This window comes from Passer montanus, unplaced genomic scaffold (assembly GCF_014805655.1).
Source record: "Passer montanus isolate IOZ18808 unplaced genomic scaffold, ASM1480565v1 scaffold2, whole genome shotgun sequence".
Lineage (NCBI taxonomy): Eukaryota > Metazoa > Chordata > Aves > Passeriformes > Passeridae > Passer > Passer montanus.
In genome coordinates, this window is record NW_024366591.1 from 28,230,395 (window position 1) to 28,249,422 (window position 19,028).

At 41.2% G+C, this 19,028-nt stretch overlaps 1 protein-coding gene across 1 annotated transcript; it reads left to right on the forward strand.

Annotated features, from left to right (window-relative positions):
* The first annotated feature begins 1,460 nt into the window (after positions 1-1,460).
* On the forward strand, positions 1,461-18,699 carry SERINC1 (serine incorporator 1). The gene is made up of 10 exons (XM_039707810.1): positions 1,461-1,617; positions 7,132-7,293; positions 8,767-8,960; positions 11,778-11,857; positions 12,047-12,184; positions 13,585-13,754; positions 13,854-13,944; positions 15,225-15,366; positions 15,474-15,704; positions 17,147-18,699. Exons 1-10 carry the CDS (start codon positions 1,579-1,581, stop codon positions 17,283-17,285), a joined length of 1,386 nt encoding a protein of 461 aa, XP_039563744.1. The 5' UTR covers positions 1,461-1,578; the 3' UTR covers positions 17,286-18,699.
* The last annotated feature ends 329 nt before the right edge of the window (positions 18,700-19,028 follow it).

Here is a 19,028-nt window from a genome sequence, read left to right on the forward strand (position 1 = left end):
TGTAGGAGATGAACACAGCACGCTTCACTGGCTCAGATCAGTGCACAAACAAAAGTGAACATTAAGAATTACTGTTCTGGATCTACTGGCCAAACTAAAGGTACTCCAGAATTTTTCAATGTCCACTATTTCTGTGTACTTACCTTTCAAACAAATAGCTATAACCATTTTATTAATTTTCCCAGTTTTAATCACTAGGCAATTGCAGCCTTAAACCTTCAGCCTACAAAAATTTCTCCTTAGCCTTTTCATGTTTGATTTTGAAAACAGGATTGCCTTAAAATCAATTTCAAAGGACAGATTTAGCAACATCCATAGATAAATCAAATCTGAGCCCAGCATGTGGTAGTGTAATGACTGCATGTTAGTAAGGGAAAATTGTAAGAAACAAAAATTTCTTAACTTGTAAAATGATGTATACTTCTAAGTATTTTATTTAAAAATCCAGTTTCTTTATGTATGCTTCTTAAGGAGGGATCTTAAAGGATACACTTAAAAGTGTCTACTTTTGGGTTTTAAGACTTTTTAGAAATGAACAGGTTGTATTTTTCAGCTGAGAAGGTATCCTTGGTATTATAATACCCTTATTATTCAATATTTTTAATAAATATAAGTATATATTATGTTTGTATTATTAAATATATAGCCTAAATTTTCTGATCCTTGACTGATTGTTTTTGTAAAGATTTTTAGGCCCTACTTCTTCTTTTAGGACTGTATTCTTTTTTTGTGGGTCTTTTCCCTTTTTTTGGGGCTGTATTAATCTACTGTCAAAAGTTAGAAACTTCCATCCAAGCTACATAACCCCAGCCAACATCTGTGCACACAGAGGGTGAGGGTCTGCACCTGGCCGGGGTCTCTGTGACCTGTAAATGTGACTTTTAGTATTATAATGGACATCATTCAGCTATAGGACACACGGACATCAGATATTTTGCCAAGATCCATAGACGCGCACCAACACCTTGATTTACCACATCCTTAAAGTTTGTTAGCTCCCAGATGTCCTGGGCTCTGGGAGCTTTACTGACATACAGCATTTTGCTGTGATCTGTGCACACAGAGGGTGAGGGTCTGCACCTGGCCGGGGTCTCTGTGACCTGTAAATGTGACTTTTAGTATTATAATGGACATCATTCAGCTATAGGACACACGGACATCAGATATTTTGCCAAGATCCATAGACGCGCACCAACACCTTGATTTACCACATCCTTAAAGTTTGTTAGCTCCCAGATGTCCTGGGCTCAGTTTTATTGACATACAGCATTTTGCTTTACTACACCCAGTTCGCTGCACCTACACCCACAGCTGACAACTGACAAGCTTTAACCTTTAGCCCTTGACTGACGGCTGCGGGCTGCTGCTGTTCCCCGGGCTGGCTCTCCTTTCCTGAGGGCGAACAGAGCCCTGCTCCCGGCACATCCCGGCTGCCCGGGCTCCGGGCCCGGCCGGCAGTGACGCGCCCGCGCCGTCAGAGCGGCCGGAAGCGCCGCTGGGAGCAGTAAACAGCGGCGTCGGGAGACGCGGCCGCCGCTTCCATCTTGGAGGAGCCCGAGCCCGCGCCCACCGGCGACCATGGGCAGCGTCCTGGGCCTCTGCTCCATGGCGAGCTGGGTAAGGTGGACGCGGGCGGCGCGGGGGTCCCTCCCTGCCTTTCCCTGCCCGCCGCAGGCTCGGAGCCGGCGGCCGCTGCTTCCCCCGCTCCTTCCCTCCCCACCCGGGCCTCGCCCGCCGCCTCCCCGCGCCTGTGTCACCCAGGGCGGCTGTGGCGCTGCCTTCCCCGCTCCTCCTGCGGCACAGCGAGGCTGCGGGCCCCTGCCCGGCCCCATGGGAGCTCTGTCAGCCCCGAGCGGCCGCGGCCCCGCTCCGCCGGGCAGGGCTCTCTCCCGCCGCGCTGGGGGGGGCGGCCCCGCCATGGTCCCCCTCTCGGGCTGCTCCCGGGATCGCCAGGGATGGGTCGGAGCTTCGTCCTTAACCCAGACAGGCCGGCCTGTCGAGCTGCTGGGCGCCGCTTCATCCGCGCTGCTGTGCGGGAGGTGTTACGGAGTCCGCTGAAATCACCTCTCCCCGAATCTCTAGAGTCTGATCAAATGCCTTGAACTCCAGGGTTTCTTTCGGGAAAGTCAAAACCCGCACGTTTCCCCGATTCTAATATTTGTATTTAACGCCTCTTTCTTACGGCTTTGTCTGTAGCAGCTCCACCCTTTGTAGCATCTTTGTCTCGCCGAGCCATCCTTTCGTCGCGGCACGGTAATCCGTGGTGATGTGTCACCACGTCAGGTGATTTTTGTTCATGGGAAGCAGTAGATTGAGATGGCATTAAGACTCTTGGCACGATGCAGGAAAGCAAAGAAGTTGGTAACTGGTAACTTCAACTGAGGCATTGCTTTTCTGTCAATAAGTGATATCTCTTTCCAAGTCTAGTCCCTGTCTATATTGACACAATCAAATGGTTTCTGAGTTTTTAGATGATCGCTGGAAGAATGTCAGTGGCATTGTGAAAATCTGAATTTTTCATACCATAAATATTGTACCATGCATGAGTTAAATTAAATTAGCTATTATTAAAACATTCATACACACACTTCTAGTGATATAACAAAACCTCATATTTATCCAAGCTGCTATTTTTGTGATATCTGAATGTATGGGCTTTGACTCCTCTAGTATACAGTGACCTTTAATTAAGAGAAAAGATCCATAATCACTTAATCTCACGTAAAAAATATATGAAATTATCGTAGAATTGGAAAATCTGAATAAATTAACTTCCAGGCTGATATGCCTGTAAATAATCAACTAGAACACTGATGATATCCTTTTAACTAATTACTGTCAGGGTTCATTTTGCTCTCATTAACCTTTTAAATACTACTTAATGGTTTAGCCAGTTAGGCTTGAGTTACTAACTGGATGTAGTTAACAGTGTTATTTTTAATTATTGTTGAATACTTCATGACATTGTGACTATAAGCTTTGATTCGAATACTTGAGTTAATATATACTGCGTTTTCAAGTTCATAAACAGCCTTTCCGACAACTGTTTGGTGTTTGTAGTGTTTGAAGAGCCCCTGTCTACTTGCTCTTGATTGTTTGTTTCTCTACAGAGAAATTCAGCCTGTTAGATAAAATTATTTGCATGAGATCATAATCTCAAATCAGGTTTAGTGTGAGTAGTTAACCCCTGGCCCTTCCTTTGAAGTGCCTAACAAATCAGGGTGGATAGTTTTTGTTAGTGTTACTTTTCTCTTTCTCCTGATGGCTGATTAAAGGGTTAATTTTCTTTCCACATTTAAAAACACAGCTAATCAGCACTTAAAGCCTATACAGCAGTTCAGAACAGGAGCTGGAGTCTGTCTGTGCACGCTGGTCTCTAGGGATGTGTCAGTGAAACTCTGAGAAGCTCACGGACTCTGTGGCTGTGAGGAGAGGCGCGCAGTGAGGGTGGGGGAGCCGCCGCCCCAGGTGCAGTGGGCTTGGTGCGGTGCGGGCTGTGGCACAGGGACACAGCTCCGTGCCCGTGGGGACGCTGCTGTCCGGGTGGCTCCTCCGCAGGGCCACGCGTTGTGCTGTGCAGAGCCGCGCTGCTTGAGGCCCCCCCATCAGGCCTCATGCCCTGCTTGTGTCTTCTGGGCTTTTGTGCTGTGTTACTGCTGTGTGTCAGTGCTCTGCGCTCCCCTGTGCTGATCAGGCAGTGCTTCAGGTTAGCGTTTTTAAGAGCAAGGGGAGCCTGTCAGAGATGGGGTGAGTCTGAAACTGTAAGAGCCATCTTGGCAAAAGTCTTCTGCTCCTGACAGCCTAGATTGATAAGGCAGCGCTGTTTTCCCTCTGCTGTGTCTTGCCTCTATTGTTCTCTTCTCTGAAACAGCTGAGCTGCTGTTCTGCTCCTGTAATATTCTCTGTCAAGACAAAGATCTTGATTAATTCAGTGTCTATAAGCTTAAGAGTAGGGGTCATGTAGCCAAACCCTGACCAGGCCCATCAGGGGCTTAGTGTTTTTGCAAGTAGTTAATTCAGTATTCAATCATTTAGTCATTACTCCAGTAGGAAGATTATGTTTAATACTAAAAACTTCTTGTGTGTGCATCAGGGGCAGTAAAATTTGTCCTTCCATGATTTTGTGGGGTTCTCTGTCTCCTTCTCTCTCCTTCAGTATACATTTTGTTACGTGTTCCTCATGCAATTTCCACTGCCTTGGGGAATGAAGTGACTCGTTTAGCAGGCATGAATTAACTTGTATGTCCTGGTGGCTACTCCCAGAATAGGTGTGTGGGTTTGTCTTTTTTTTTTTTGCCTTAACAAACACCATTGAGCTGCTTATTTTTCCTGAAAAATGTAAAGAGATATGACTTGGTAGGTAAGTAAAGTTTCTGGAAGGCAATAGATTTTATTCAGTTGTGTCTGAGTAAATTTTGTCTAAGCTAAATGAAAAAGTACTTGTGAAGTAACTTTTTGTCTGCATCTGTGACTAAGCTGAGTCACACTGGGGAGTTAAGCTTTGATCTCCATGGTAGTATCTTGCTGCGTGTACTACTGAAATTTTTGTGGGAGGTGTGCTTTAAATTTAGGAAGAAAGTGGCACAAACTCACCTTGTCTGCTCTGCTGATAAGCTGAATTCATTGGGCTCAATGTTGCTTGGTTTCTGTTATTTTTGAAGTCTGTAACAATAGTTTAGCTGACAGTATAGTACTGTTTTGTTGGAATGGTACATATTTTATTCTCTTTTGCCAAAGAAAGAGAGAATTGGACTGTAATGTGATGCCTTGTGTAAGTAGCCAGTTTGTATAAATAGTGTCATGTATCTTGTTCAGAGATGGATGTGCATGAGCTGTTTAAGGGCAAAACATTTTAAAAGCTGATGTTGGAGCTGAGACACTCCAGTGAGACCTCTCTTGAGGCGCATTGTTTCCCAGTGAGGTGGAGACAATCATCTTCATTTCAGCTACTGCAAGTCTCTCCTGTCTGTAGAGGCATTTGTGCTTCCGCTGAGACAAGGAGCAAGTTGCTTGAGTTATTTAGGTATTTTAACAAACAGTGTAACCCTTGGATTCCTTACAGAAGTGAATTTTCATAACAGGTGCTCCTGTCCCCACGTTTTCTGCAGCACATGAGCCTAGTCATATATTCTATTCTGCCAAACTCAACCTTTTATTCAAAGGAATGTTTGGAAATATTAATGCATACAGAATTAGTTCAAGAAGGTAATTCAGAGAGCTAAGATATTTTTCACTGGAAAGGTTATTTGTGTGTGTAGGAAGTAGTGTAAGATAGTAGTACTATAAAATTCTGGTTTATTTGGAGACAATATTTGCCATACATTTCCTGCTTATGAAGTGTAGATGCACCTAGTGTAGTTGCTTGCAGTTGTAGAGCAGCCTCCAAGGTCCACCTACTCCATCTTATATGAAAAAGGGGGCCCGAGTAGGATGATCTGGTACCTGTCCAGCTGCATCTCGAACACCTCCAGTGATGGAGACTCTGCCATATCCTTGGGGAGGTTGTTGCAGGGACTGGTTGCTCTCAGTCTAAATAATTTCTTTATTATATTGAGATGAAACCTCCTATAATCAATGCCTTCATATAATTTGTGCTGCACTGAGTGGAGGAGAAGGTAAAAAGGGGCAATGTAATAACTATTACATCCGGAAATACTTATAATGAGAATATGCTTAGTTTCAGTGGTTTAGCAGGCAAATGTAATGGTGAAGTTTGCTGATTTAAAGATGATTCTGTAGCATAGTGGACTGAAGATTGTTGGCTCCTTGGGAAGGAACACATGCCAAAAACAATACAGGGAAGTTACTTAAAGGACGATGTTTGTGGGTTCAGTGTGTGAGTGTGGTTGAAACTGTAGGAATGATAATTGGCCTTTTCCTGAGGGCTTCTCAGGAGGCTGTCGGCAGTGTTGTGGCAGTCTGTCTCCTTTTCCCAGCAACCCTGGGGCTCTTCCGGTAGCAGTACTGCTGGCATTTTTGGTTGTCATATGACTAAGCTGCTGAGAACTCTTTCTGACCCATGCCTGTCATACTGGGTGATTGGCACGTCCTGGTCATGTGGCCTTGTAACTAACACGGTCCTTATGTGACTGTGTCTCTCATGCAGCGATGGACACCTGTGGCTGTTGTCCCTGGATGTGTGCTGGGGGAGAAGCTGGGTTTTAACCCTGTTCTGTATCTTTCTGTGTCAGAGGTAGCATGGTTTGTTGTAGCTCAGAGAAGGGCAGTGATCACACATTTCAATTGTACCTTTCCTCCTTTGACTGATGTTTACTTGTGGAGCCTTGCCTTTCTTTTACTTCCCAAATTGTCACTCTGCACGTCGCAGAGAATTGTTCCCTGCTTCCCAACCCTTTCCTGGCGAAATAGCTCCCTTTTTTTCTTCCCACAATTTTCTATGTGAGAATTAAATACTGGTAAATTTTGTCATGGTTCCCCCCTCTTTGTAGTATTACAACTATAGAGCATTCCCATCTACTTTTGCTGTTGATATTTGGTATCAATAACACATGTACTGCATATTTGCTCTGTTCTTACTGTTTGTAACTTTTACATTTCATAACTTAATTTTGCAGACTAACAGAATTATGTGATATGTGAGTAACTGCTAATGTGAAATAGTTTGCAACCTAAGATTTAGACTCTATCACCTGTGTTTTTGTGTTTTGGAAGTATTTGTGGCCCCAGTGAGGATTTTATCCCAACTGTGCCAGGTGCTGAGAGTGTACCTAGATGACAGTTGTGCTCGTATCTTTTTCCTGTGGTGTGTTTGTTTAATCTCTGCAGCTGTGGAAGGGAGGATGTAGTTGCTAACAAAAGCATTCCTTGCATATCATTTAGCTGAAGTGAAATAAAATTCAGGAGAACAAATGAGCCTGAATCCAGTCTTTATTTCTTCTGAATGGCTAAGTGATTACTTCTGGCGTAGCACTAATTTCACTGTGCAGGGGCACATCGGGAAGCGTTGTTGTTTGGTGGCTCTGTGGCATGTTGCAGTGACTTAGTCTGCACCAGTGGTAGGATGCACAGGATGAGTAATTTTCCATCATATCTGATGATCTGTACAGCCTGATTAAATATTGAAATCTAGTAATCCAAAGCTTTTTAAATAATTCATGTTCTTTTTGTCAGATACCATGCTTGTGTGGAAGTGCCCCGTGCCTGCTTTGCCGATGCTGCCCCAGTGGAAACAACTCCACCATAACTCGGCTGATTTATGCCTTCTTTTTACTTCTTGGCGTGAGCGTTGCCTGCGTGATGCTAATACCAGGCATGGAAGAGCAGCTGAAGAAGGTCAGGTTATTTATTGCTGCATTTTTGGTAGAACAAATGTCACAAATAATAGTAATTGACATCTTGAAAAGCATGGATTTTATTTGGAAATATCATTTTGCTACATCAGCTGTGCTTCACAGTCCCCATTGATTTGTTTGTGGGTCATATAAAGAAGTTGTGGGAAAATCCCTCTAGATGAAAAGCACCCTTTTGAGGTAAAGTCTCTCCTTTAAGTTCTCAGAGCAGAAAAAATAAAATTTAACATCAAACAAGAAAATTTATGTATGTGTCGTTTCAAATTAAGTATTATTGAGATGCTTGTATTTATGGCACTTAACTGATTTTTATTGTTGTTGTGATTAAAAAATATAACCCACTCTAAGATATCTTCTAGTTTTGTCATGCTGTACTAGTTAAAATTCTATTTTAAAGTCTGCAGTAGGTAACAAAAATATTTTTCACTCATCATAGTAGCCTGTTTTCCACCCAGGGAATTAGGAAATGTTTGTAGGACCTTACAGTTTATTAGCTATATGAAGATGCAATATAAAACTGGAGAAAGGTAATGTGAGTTATGGTAGAGCTTACAGGTTCACTGAACTTGGGTTGCATGTACTTCAGTTCTGTGTTGCAGTCTTTAGTTTTTTTCAGCAGAGAGTAGCTTTGGTTAGGCATGATTTTCATATTTTTTCCCCCAAATTATTCATCTGTAAATGTGTATTGTAGGTTGGTATAGAGCTTCAGTGAGAGCCATGTTAGTCACCTAGGAAAGAAAATTACAGCCTTCTGGAGTATGATTTGACTTCTGAAAGATGTTGCTCATGTCCTGGTAGTGACTGGAGAGAATGTTCTCAGCTGTTTCATATGGAGATTACAGATTCACCTGATTGATGGTGATGGTATTTTTTTGGGGAAAGGCTGTGTCTGTTTTAAAGAGATGTAAGCAGGCTGCCACCTCCTAGCAATGTCATAAGTCTGATAGTATCTGTCAAGTCAAATTTATCAGTTCCCACTTTGATTATCTCTTGATTCAGATCAGCAAGGGAAAACTGCATTTCTTTGTGAAGTTCTGAAATTGCTAATAACATAAAAAACCTTTTAATAAGATCCCTTTCCCATTCATAGAAACATTCAAGGTCAGGTGGGATGGGGCCTTGAGCAACTTGATGTAGTTGAAGATGTCGTTGCCCATGGCAGAGGGGTTAGTCTGGGTGAGCTTTGAAGGTCATCTCCAACTCAGACTATTTTATGTAAAGATTTATTTTATTTTTATTTTATCTGGCCTATGCAGGTTTTTTTTTCCTTGCTGTGTTTGATATTCTAGTTAGACTGCCACTAATGATGCAGTCCTTCAATATCTTATTTTTCTAACAGTGTTAATAGTTACATAATATTACAATAATAATAAATTGAGTATTGGAAATTCATTAATATGCATTTACTGATAGGAAATCTTTTGATGATGACTGATGTGTCTTGTATTTATCACAGATTCCTGGATTTTGTGATGGAGGGTTGGGAACAAGTATTCCTGGTGTGCAGGGCCATGTGAACTGTGATGTCCTTGTTGGCTACAAGGCCGTGTACCGTGTGTGCTTTGGCATGGCCATGTTCTTCCTTCTCTTCTCCTTGCTGATGATCAAAGTGAAGAGCAGCAATGACCCCAGAGCAGCGGTGCACAATGGGTAAGGTGCAGAAATGAGTGCTGAGATGAGTTAGTAATCAGTTTTTGTTTCATTCCACAAAGATTTTTTTCAAGAAATAAAAATATTTAAGAGCCTCATCTGAATTATAGTCCTCTTAACTTTGTATGAACTTGTGTTCTTTTCTGAAGTTTTCTTTTAAAGGTTATAGAGGTTACACATGCATACAGACAGAGATGTATAAAACGTATCTTTTCTCCTTCTGCTGTCTTTTCAGTTGCCTCTCTGCAAAAAGAAATGTTATGTATCTAATTTCTGAGCTTTCCAGTGTATTTCATTGTGTTTGTATTTCATTTTAGTTAAGATTATCAGGTGGAAGAATATAGTGGAATTTCAGCTTGTGCATTGGCACAAGTGGTAATTTTCATCCAGGGTCTGCCTATGTGTAATATAGTTCCTTGAACCAAGGAAATGTATATACTTGTAAGAGGACATGATACTGAAGAGCCTAAAACCATTTATGTAGCCTAATCTTGGTAGTCACAGTGATTGCTTAGACTACTGCTTTTTAGAGGTGACTGTATTTAACAGAAGCTGTGAACAGCTAAGCCAAACATTTTATTTTATATTCAGTATAATAGGATAAAAAAAAGTCTAACATCAAAAGAGAAAAAGCTTCAAATTATTTCTGTAAGGGGAAATAATTAAGACTGAGCAGAATATTGCTTTGTTTACTTTTGGGTTTTTTTGGAAAAGAAAAAGAGAGTACACTATTAAGATATGTTAGCAAGAGTAATTCAGTTCAGCCTTTCCCTGTACCCTGTTTTGTTCAGGAGAACATGCTTGTTGCAAGCAAGAAGAAAGTGGTTCAGCTACATTCTGTATCAGAGCTCTGTTGTTTTTTGGTTCTTTTTCAGAAAAAGGCACGTGGTGATTTTACATGAGGAATGTTTATTACCTAAATTTTTTCTAAAGTGTTTGGGATCTTCTTGATAACCTTATTTGGAGTTGTGGTCTCCAATACAAATTTAGGTACTGTTTATGCAACCCATAGCAGTTTGCTCTTCTTAGTCAATCTAACATCAGCACTAGGATAAAAGGAAAAATTATGCTGTTTAACTGTTGCTGGTAAAATATTTAATAACATTACTTTCAACACTTCTGTAATAATTTATTTCTTCAATAATATGTGTTACAGTGAGCTTTATGAAAAGCGCTATGGATTTTGATTTTTGAAATTGTCTGTATGTTCAGTAATATTTTGAGATGTAATCTTTTTGTCAGTGATTTGAAATATTCTGAATACTAGGTTTTTTGCATATATGTGTACTAACTTTTTCATGCTTGCATGCAAGTTAAGCTCAGTAATACAATCTAGTGCCAATGTTCACCTTCTCTGCTTTTTTCAGTGGCAGTCAGAGGGGGTTCTTGCCTCAGATTTATGATAACAATAGAAAAAAATAAATTATAGTATATCTACCAGATAGTTGCTGGCTTGTACAGAATGCACAGCGGCTTTAGGTGTTATTTCAGATGAGTATGGTGTTCAATTGTAGAATGGGGTAGAGCAGTAAGATCCCTTTAAAAAGTCTAGAGTTAGAGATTAAATGTGTACAAACTTGAACCTATTTCTGTTTCTATAACTGAGAATGATATTGATTAAAAAAAGTGAATTCTAAAACTAGTGGGGTTTGTATTTCACTGTAAATTTTACAACTTAATTCAGCTTTAATTGGATTTTGTCAGTTCTCTATATCCCAGGGAATTAGTCCATTTTGTTCTGTATTCTGCACTTTGGTCATCTCACATTGTTCCTCTCCACACAACTGGCACTTGTTCTTCTGGTATCCATCACTTAATTGTAACAGCCAGCAGGAGAGATTAAACTTGTTCAAAGTATGGGAAGAAATGGGAAGGGATAGAAAACTTGAAAAATTGACAAATGTTTGACATTATGGGGGTGTGGTACATATCTTTGTGCTGTTATATTCAGTTTTGAAGTGCATGTAGATGGCATCATGCCTGTTTTTGGAGCTGCCTGTCACTGGGATCAGAAAAAATAGTCTTTACCTCCTTACAGTTTTGTTGGCATAACAGTTGGAAGTTCTCTATGCAGTGTATATTTATACAGTTAGAGTATTTGGGGTGAGTTTGGTGTATCTTTGGTGAAGGATATTCCCTTGTATGCTTTCTGGAAACATCTGATCTCTTTTGATGATCTGTGAGTGCATATCTTTTACTGGAAGAAAAATTCCAATGACACTGCCCCTGAAGCAGGACATGGAACTTGATTGTGTCTTTTCTGTGCAGGATAAATTATTTGCTTTTGTTTTTGTGATAAATCCTCATCAGCTGTAGGCTTAAAGAACCTGAAATTGGGTGGGAAGAATCCAGACTTTTGTATATTTCTGTCATGTAGGAAGCGCACCAAGACTGGTAGAGAGCTCCAGCATAATATTTTTATGTCATTATAGGCACCAATCAGATCTTTGATATTAAAAGTATGAAGGGATTTTTTTAACCCATTTTTCTCATATGCGGACAATCCAACAATCTCACTGCTCTGGTTTAAAACATTCTTAGGAAGAAAAAAAGCAGCTCACAATTGGCCTAATTTGGAATTCTCAAGTAAGAAGATACCTCTGGGAAATGTGTCAAGCTCTGTGTCAGTCTAGCACAGTTTAAGCATAATTTTTTTGAGAACAAAAATCTTGGGCAGATAAAATTTTTATCCTGCTTCAAATGAGGCAAGTTAAGAATGAGCAAATTTAAAAAAAACTCAATGCTTGAAGATATGTATTTTATGTGTGAATTACACCAGACTTAACAGTTGCCTTATTTTTTTTTATTTCCCTTTAGATTCTGGTTCTTTAAATTTGCGACAGCACTTGCAATTAGTGTTGGAGCTTTCTTCATCCCAGAGGGACCATTTACAACTGGTAAGGGAATATTGTCTTCCTCTATATCGTGGTGCAGTCATACTTAGTTTTAAACAAAGTCAGTGCATGCTGATGTCACACAGTTTTAATTGTAGCTGCATAACTGTAGTGCTTCTCTGTGTTTAGGGACACTGCGATGGTGTAAATCACCTGTAGTTCTTAACTGGTTTTGTTTTACTTCTCTTCTAGTGTGGTTTTATGTAGGTATGGCTGGAGCATTCTGCTTTATTCTTATTCAGCTGGTGTTGCTTATTGACTTTGCCCATTCCTGGAATGAATCTTGGGTTGAAAAAATGGAGGAAGGAAACTCGAGATGCTGGTATGCAGGTAAGGAGGGACTGTACTACAGTCAAGTTTTAAACTTAATTTAATGTGCATTATGTTAAATAAGTTACTGAATATTGAATACTGAAATTTTAACAGTGCAGAAAGGGCTGCTTCGTGCATGAGTGTCATTTTCTCAGATGTGTATTTCAGCTCCATTGATGTCCTTCTGTTGTCAAGTTAAGTAAGGGGAAGCAGGGAGAGGTTCAGCAGCCTCTGGGTAGTAAGATCTGTACCCTGGGAGCAGGGCATGAGTTTCACAGAATGGGTGAGCTTGGAAGGGACCACAGCAGCTCATCTGATCCAGCCTCCCAGCTCAAGCAGGGTCATCTCAGAGCACACATGGCACAGGATTGTGTCCAGATGGTTCTTGCATATCTCCAGTGAGGGAGACTCTACAGCCTGTCTGGGCAATCTGTTCCAGTGTACCGTCATACACAAAGTAAAGAAGTTCTTTGTCATGTGCAGGTGGAGCTTTCTGTGCATCATGATATCAGAGAAGTGGCAACTGCGGCTTTTTGGGTTTTTCTTGTTTTGCTTTTTGGCTTGATTTTGGGCTTTTTTGTTTGGGTTGTTTTTTGGGGGGGGGGGTTGGTTTGGGTTTTTTTGGGGGTTTTTGGGTTTTGTTTTCTTGCATTTTTGTTTTGTTTTTGTTTGTTTGTTTGGGGTTTTTTGTTGTTGTTGGTTTTGGGTGGGTTTTTTGTTTGTTTTTGGGGGGTTTTTTTTTTTTGTTTTCTTTTTGTTTGGTTTTGTGGTTTTTTTTTTTAGTCAGAGGTTTTGCTAGCCCTTCAGTACTGACTAAAAACAAAGTAACCTGCTAGTGCATCATGTTGAGTAGAATCCTCTCAAACAATTGTTTTTTCTGGTTGCCAGTTAGTCATTCTTTGAAGGTATATGCTGAGTGAAAGATCAGCATATAGTGAAGGAGATTAAAGTTATGTCAGTGGGGAAATGTTATTTTAATAAAGTGTTTCAGGTTTGATAATTGAGGTTTTTTGAAAGAGAGCATGGCCTGTCTTCATTCAGTGGCTACTTCTCTATTTGATGTTTTTACCAAGATGTAATTGGGAAATGAGATTTTGTTTTAGCCTCTCTTGAAGAAGTACTTCTTCAGTTTCTTTTTTAAGCTGTTATCCAAAGTGTGTCCAGTACAACTATGTTCCTTTATCTTTCTTGCTCTTCCTGGTTGCTGTTAGGACACTGGAGAATCAAGCAGGGCCTCAGAATTCCCATGTATTGTTTCTTTTTAATACTTCACAGACTGTTTGAGAACTTCTTTTACATTTCAGTGCTCACAACTCCCGTTGTATATTGTGTCCCACACTTGATAATCATGCAGTATTATTCCAATCATAGTAGGCTCTGTTATTAACCAGTTTAATTATGGTTTTGTTTCTTCACAGCTCTGCTCTCAGCTACAGCTGTCAACTATCTGCTATCTCTAGTAGCTATTGTCTTGTTTTATGTTTATTACACTCATCCAGAAGGTTGTTCTGAAAACAAGACATTCATCAGTGTTAATATGCTCTTGTGCATTGGTGCTTCTGTAATGTCAATTCTGCCAAGGATTCAGGTATGATTTTAATTCTGTTGCCTCCTGTATTATCACAGTATAGTTGTGTCTGCACCTTTTGATTGCCTAACTTCCTTGTTTTGTGACTCCTTTCTGTAGGAATCTCAGCCAAGATCTGGTTTGCTGCAGTCTTCGGTGATCACAATTTACACAATGTATTTGACTTGGTCAGCCATGACCAATGAGCCAGGTAAGTGTAGTAGCAATGTAGAGCTTTTTGGGTAACCGGTTCAGCAATAAATTGTACTTCCACCTCTTGCAGGGCAGCATTAGAGCAGGGCAGTAGAATGTGCATGTGTTAGGACTCAGTTAGGTGAGCTCCTAGGAGCCCACTCTGCTGAGGGATAAGAAGGGATGGGCAGCAGGGAGGGGGGCAGGGTGGCGGGTCCAGGCAAGCTCCCTTGGGAGGGAGAGGGAAAGAGAGTGCCACTTCTTCCAGCACCTTTTCCTTTTCCTCCCCCCACAAAGCTACATTCCCACCAACAATGTGGGAGGTATAAAATAGCAACCTGGCCTTGCCCACACATCTCTGAGCTCCACCCCCTCTGCAACCTCTACTATGACCTCTTTTCCCCTTGGTTGTATGGCATGTAAGAATTTCTGCTCTTTACTGACAGAGCTGCAGTATTCTAAAGCTTAGATTTTGCAGATCAGTGCAACTCCCCTGAGGAGTCTAGGAGTTTCATCTCTCTACCAGGTTTCATGTTTCTTAGGTGACCAAGATACTACTGATATTTTTCCAAACTGAGGATTCATTGCAAGTATTAATAAATGTTGTCAGTGTTTATTGTGACTGGAAACAGTTGAATGTCTCTAAAAATAAATAAGTGCAGAAATTCTGATGATTAAAATAAATCACCAGATATTTATTTTAGTGGTTTTAATTTGGTCTCTGACCCTTTTATCTTAGCTGTGGACAATCTTTTGTGTTTCTGTGTCATGGAATACATGAGTCACCTAATTCAGTCAGTGATTATGGGAAAATAACATTGTCTTCTACTTCAGCTGTTTCATCAGTGTTACCTGTGGATGCTGTGGGTTGGGAACCACTCATAATAAAAAACTGACTTACTGACATTGCTTTCCAGTTCTGGGATGACTTGGGTACCCATGTATAGAATATGTTTGTCAAACTTGTTTTCTAGCAGTAGAATTTCTGAAGTTTATTATGCAGAAATGTCTGTTTTGTTGCATCTAATTATGTCAGATGGAATAGTAAAGCAGTTGATGCATAGCTTACGTAAGTTCAGAATCCTTTTATCTGCTCAAAGACACAGATTTTTATGCCATGTACTGCCATTTCCCTGCTGTAGAGAGATTCAGTAGGCTAAAATTAAATTCAGATTTTACTTAAAGACTGTCACAGTCACGACGTTCCTTTCTATTTCTGTGCATTCACCATAGAAATGTGCTATTAAATATTTGTCCTGTTCTTGTTTTATGTAAGTTCTAATGCAATTTCCCTCACAGACAGGCGCTGTAACCCCAGTCTGCTGAGCATCATTGGTTACAACAGCACCACCATTCCAACCCAAGGTCAGGTGGTGCAGTGGTGGGATGCACAAGGGATTGTAGGACTGGTTTTGTTTTTGCTGTGTGTTCTCTATTCAAGGTAAGATTCCTTTAAAAAAATACATTAATGCTCATCACTTCTTATTGTTGGATACTAAATTGTATTTATTTGGGTATCTGTACCATGTCCTTTCCTGTCATATCCAGCATCCGGACATCCAACAACAGCCAAGTTAACAAGCTAATGCTGACTAGTGATGAATCAACACTGATAGAGGATGGAATGCCCAGGAGTGATGGCTCCCTTGATGATGGAGATGATGTTCACCGAGCTATAGATAATGAGAGGGATGGAGTTACTTACAGTTACTCCTTCTTCCACTTCATGCTTTTCCTGGCATCACTGTATATCATGATGACACTTACCAACTGGTACAGGTATTCATGTTTGATTAGATGTTGTGCTGATAATGAACATACAAGATGCCGTCTCTTGCTGGACAAGGAGGCACAAGTTGCATGCTCTGGAATGTAGGTCTTGAGTGGGCCTTCTCAAGGGAAGTGTATCTGAAAATTGTAGCCAACCTTGTTCACAAGTGCCTGCCATATTTTCTAGGATGATGCTTGTCGTTCACTGAACTGCTGAAATACATCCTGCTAATGTGAACAGGATAAAGTCTTCAATTATATAACAATTAAAAATTAGTGAACACTGGGCCCGTTTATAGAAAAAGGACATCTTATATCAACAGGTCAAAGGGAAGGTGTTTCTTCCCAACTCCTCCAGTTCTGGGGCTTCCCAGTACAAGACAGACATGGACATACTGGAGAGAGTCCAGTGAATGGCCACAGAGATGACTGAGGGACTGGAGCATATGTGATGTGAGGGGAAGCTGAGAGAGCTGGGACTGTTCAGCTTGGAGAAGGTCCAAGGTTGTCTCACCAATGTATATAAACACCTGTAGCAGGTGTGCAAAGAAGATGGAGCCAGAACTTCTCAGTGGTGCTCAGTGACACTGCCAGAGGCAAAAGACAAACTGAGACACAGGTGGTTCTCTCCTAACATGAGGAAACACTTCTCCATTGCTAGGGTGACTGAGCACTGGCACAGGTTGCCAGGGGAAGTTGTGGAGTTTCTATTCTTGGAGGCACTCCAAAGCCATCTGGGGCTTTGGTGTTCCTGCTGGAACAGTGGAGCTGGACTTGAGAAGCTTCAGTGGTCTCTTCCAACCACAGCCATTCTCTGATGGGGCTTGGTGGAAGGATAGTGTATTGTCTGATCCTTGAAAAAAATCCTCACGATAAAATAGTCCTCCTGCATGTGAACTGTTGCTAACAGCTGGATCAGATGTTCTTCAGAATTAAAAAATACAGCTTGAGGTCTCTAGTTATTTGGCAAAGAAAAATTTTTATTGAAAAAGCAAAAGTCATTCAGAAATGACTCTTAATTGATAGTCCTGCTGTGAAATTGATTTGTGGCCCTCCTTGGGTCAAATATGACATCAAGATGATTAATTTCTAAAAATTTTTTAGATGGTGTCCTTTGGTGAGGCAAAATGCATTCATTTTATCTTTTTAGTGCTAACCATTTACTGCCTTTCTGCAGATTTGTTAGAGCTCCCTTGTGATTATTTCTGCTTTTTGGCAGCTTCTCCTACTGAGTATTTTCTGTGCTGTTGTTGTTTTTCCACCTCCTGTGACACCTACTTACAAGTGGTGTTCTTGTACAGACTGGTGTGAACTGCCTGGGAGAAGGGTCCTTTGATGTGTGAATTGAGAATGATCTCCTGTGAAAACAGTGTTGAAGGGTAGCTTAGAACACTAGTATGTTATATTGAAAAAAATTGCAAATGATCCTTTTTCTCTTCCTTGGTTTACAGTCCGGATTCTTCTTACGAGACAATGACCAGCAAGTGGCCGTCCGTGTGGGTGAAGATCTCTTCCAGCTGGATTGGCATCGTGCTGTACGTGTGGACTCTGGTGGCTCCACTGGTTCTCACCAACCGCGACTTTGACTGAGCTGCGCTGCTCTGGAGGGAGGAGGCTGTGTTAGCGCCGCGTGTCCCTGAAACAAACAGTATTCCGGGTAATAGTGCGGGTGTAAATACGTGTATGTGTGCTGTCCAGGTAGTATTCCCTGCTTTATCCTGCATGATTACCTTGAATCATGTCTTGTCATTTCAGTAAATGACTTTTTCTAGCTGAGCTCAATGGTAATTGCTGTAACGATGGTTTCCATAGGATTACTCCTACTTTGAGAGCACAAGATACAAGATCAAAAACTTTTGGAAGTATGTTTTTTTCCCCTCAATTGCATTAAATGGTTGTAGGAAAAAAAGTGCAAGTGTTAACTAGGGTTATTAAACAGTGCTAGGTCAGGCTTTGCAAGTGAAGAAGGGTCTGCCTTTGATGATGCTCGTTGCCTTGATTCCAAAGTAAGCCTTGAGTAAGTGTTGTTAGACTCAGAGTGGAGCACGTTGGGGTTCACTGGATATCTCGCAGCACTTTGGCACTACCAGCCTGACTTTTCCCATGCCGAGGGCAGCAGTACCTTCAGCACAGATGTGAGGGGGGAAACTTGCACCTGGAGCTGCAGAGGAGCCAGTCCAGTGTGTCCCATTGCACACAGGACAGGCCCCTGGGGAGAAATACCCTGGTATCAGATGCTCAGAAGCATGTTTTTAAGGCACCTGTTTACAATGTGCATCTACATAGTATTATTGTTTTTTAAAGTAGTTTAAGTAGCATAGCTGTGCTGTAATTTATTGCTGTTTTGTGTGCCACTTTCTTGGCTAAGCTACAATCATGAAGTTTGCGAGGAGCCGAGTGGTAAAAGCTGTGTAAGCCCTTTGGAGGAATTGAGTATTGTGATTATAAAAAACAAAGTGGAGAAAAAGGAGCACTGAAGTTACAATAACTAAAGAAGGAGGTTTGCATTTACTGAGGCTTCAACTGACTGGTTTCTTAAAATATTTAAGGCTCTGAATCTTGAAATCTTAAACTGTATTAGGTATTTCGCTTGTTGTCCATTGCCAGAGGTGGACTTGAGCCTAGAAAGTCTAAATCTAGGCATAGTGCCTGTGCAGTTTCAAAATCTTAAAATGCTTTTGTGCTTGTTGCTTTGTAACTGAAGTACATAAGCTGCATAATTTCTCTGTTACTTGCTACAACTTGAGCCTAGCCTGACTGGGAGTGACCCTGGAGCCTGCAGCAGATGTCATGCTCATCCCTTTCCGTGGTGTTTGTAACTGTGACTTCCTGTTGCTATTCTTTATTTTCGTTTAATTCTGCACCTGAACACTGACATTTACTGCAAAAAGTCTGACATGTGAAGTCAAACTTGAGACAGTCATGAAAAGATTAGTAAAGGCTTGTAATAATTTGGAATATGTTGTTACCTTATTAATAAATAAATTTGGATGAAGATGTCCCATGACTTTTGATGTCTCATGCTGCTGCCAGATGTGGCTATTTCAAGAGTCCTCTCCTGGGGATGCTTTGTAGCACTCTCAGGTTCTGAGAAGAGCTGACAGTGCTGCAGAGCACACCTGGGAGTCCCTGTCTGTTGCAGGAGGTCACATGTAACCTCCCAGGTGAAGTTCTCTGACAGTTCTATGCCCATGGCAGCTGTGTCCCAGCAAACACTAACATGCCTTGCACCTGGAATTGCATTCCTACTTCAACTGCTGCCACCTCACTGGATTACACCTGTTTAAATTTGGGTCAAACACCTGAACACCATTCTACTACAGCAGTTCCTGA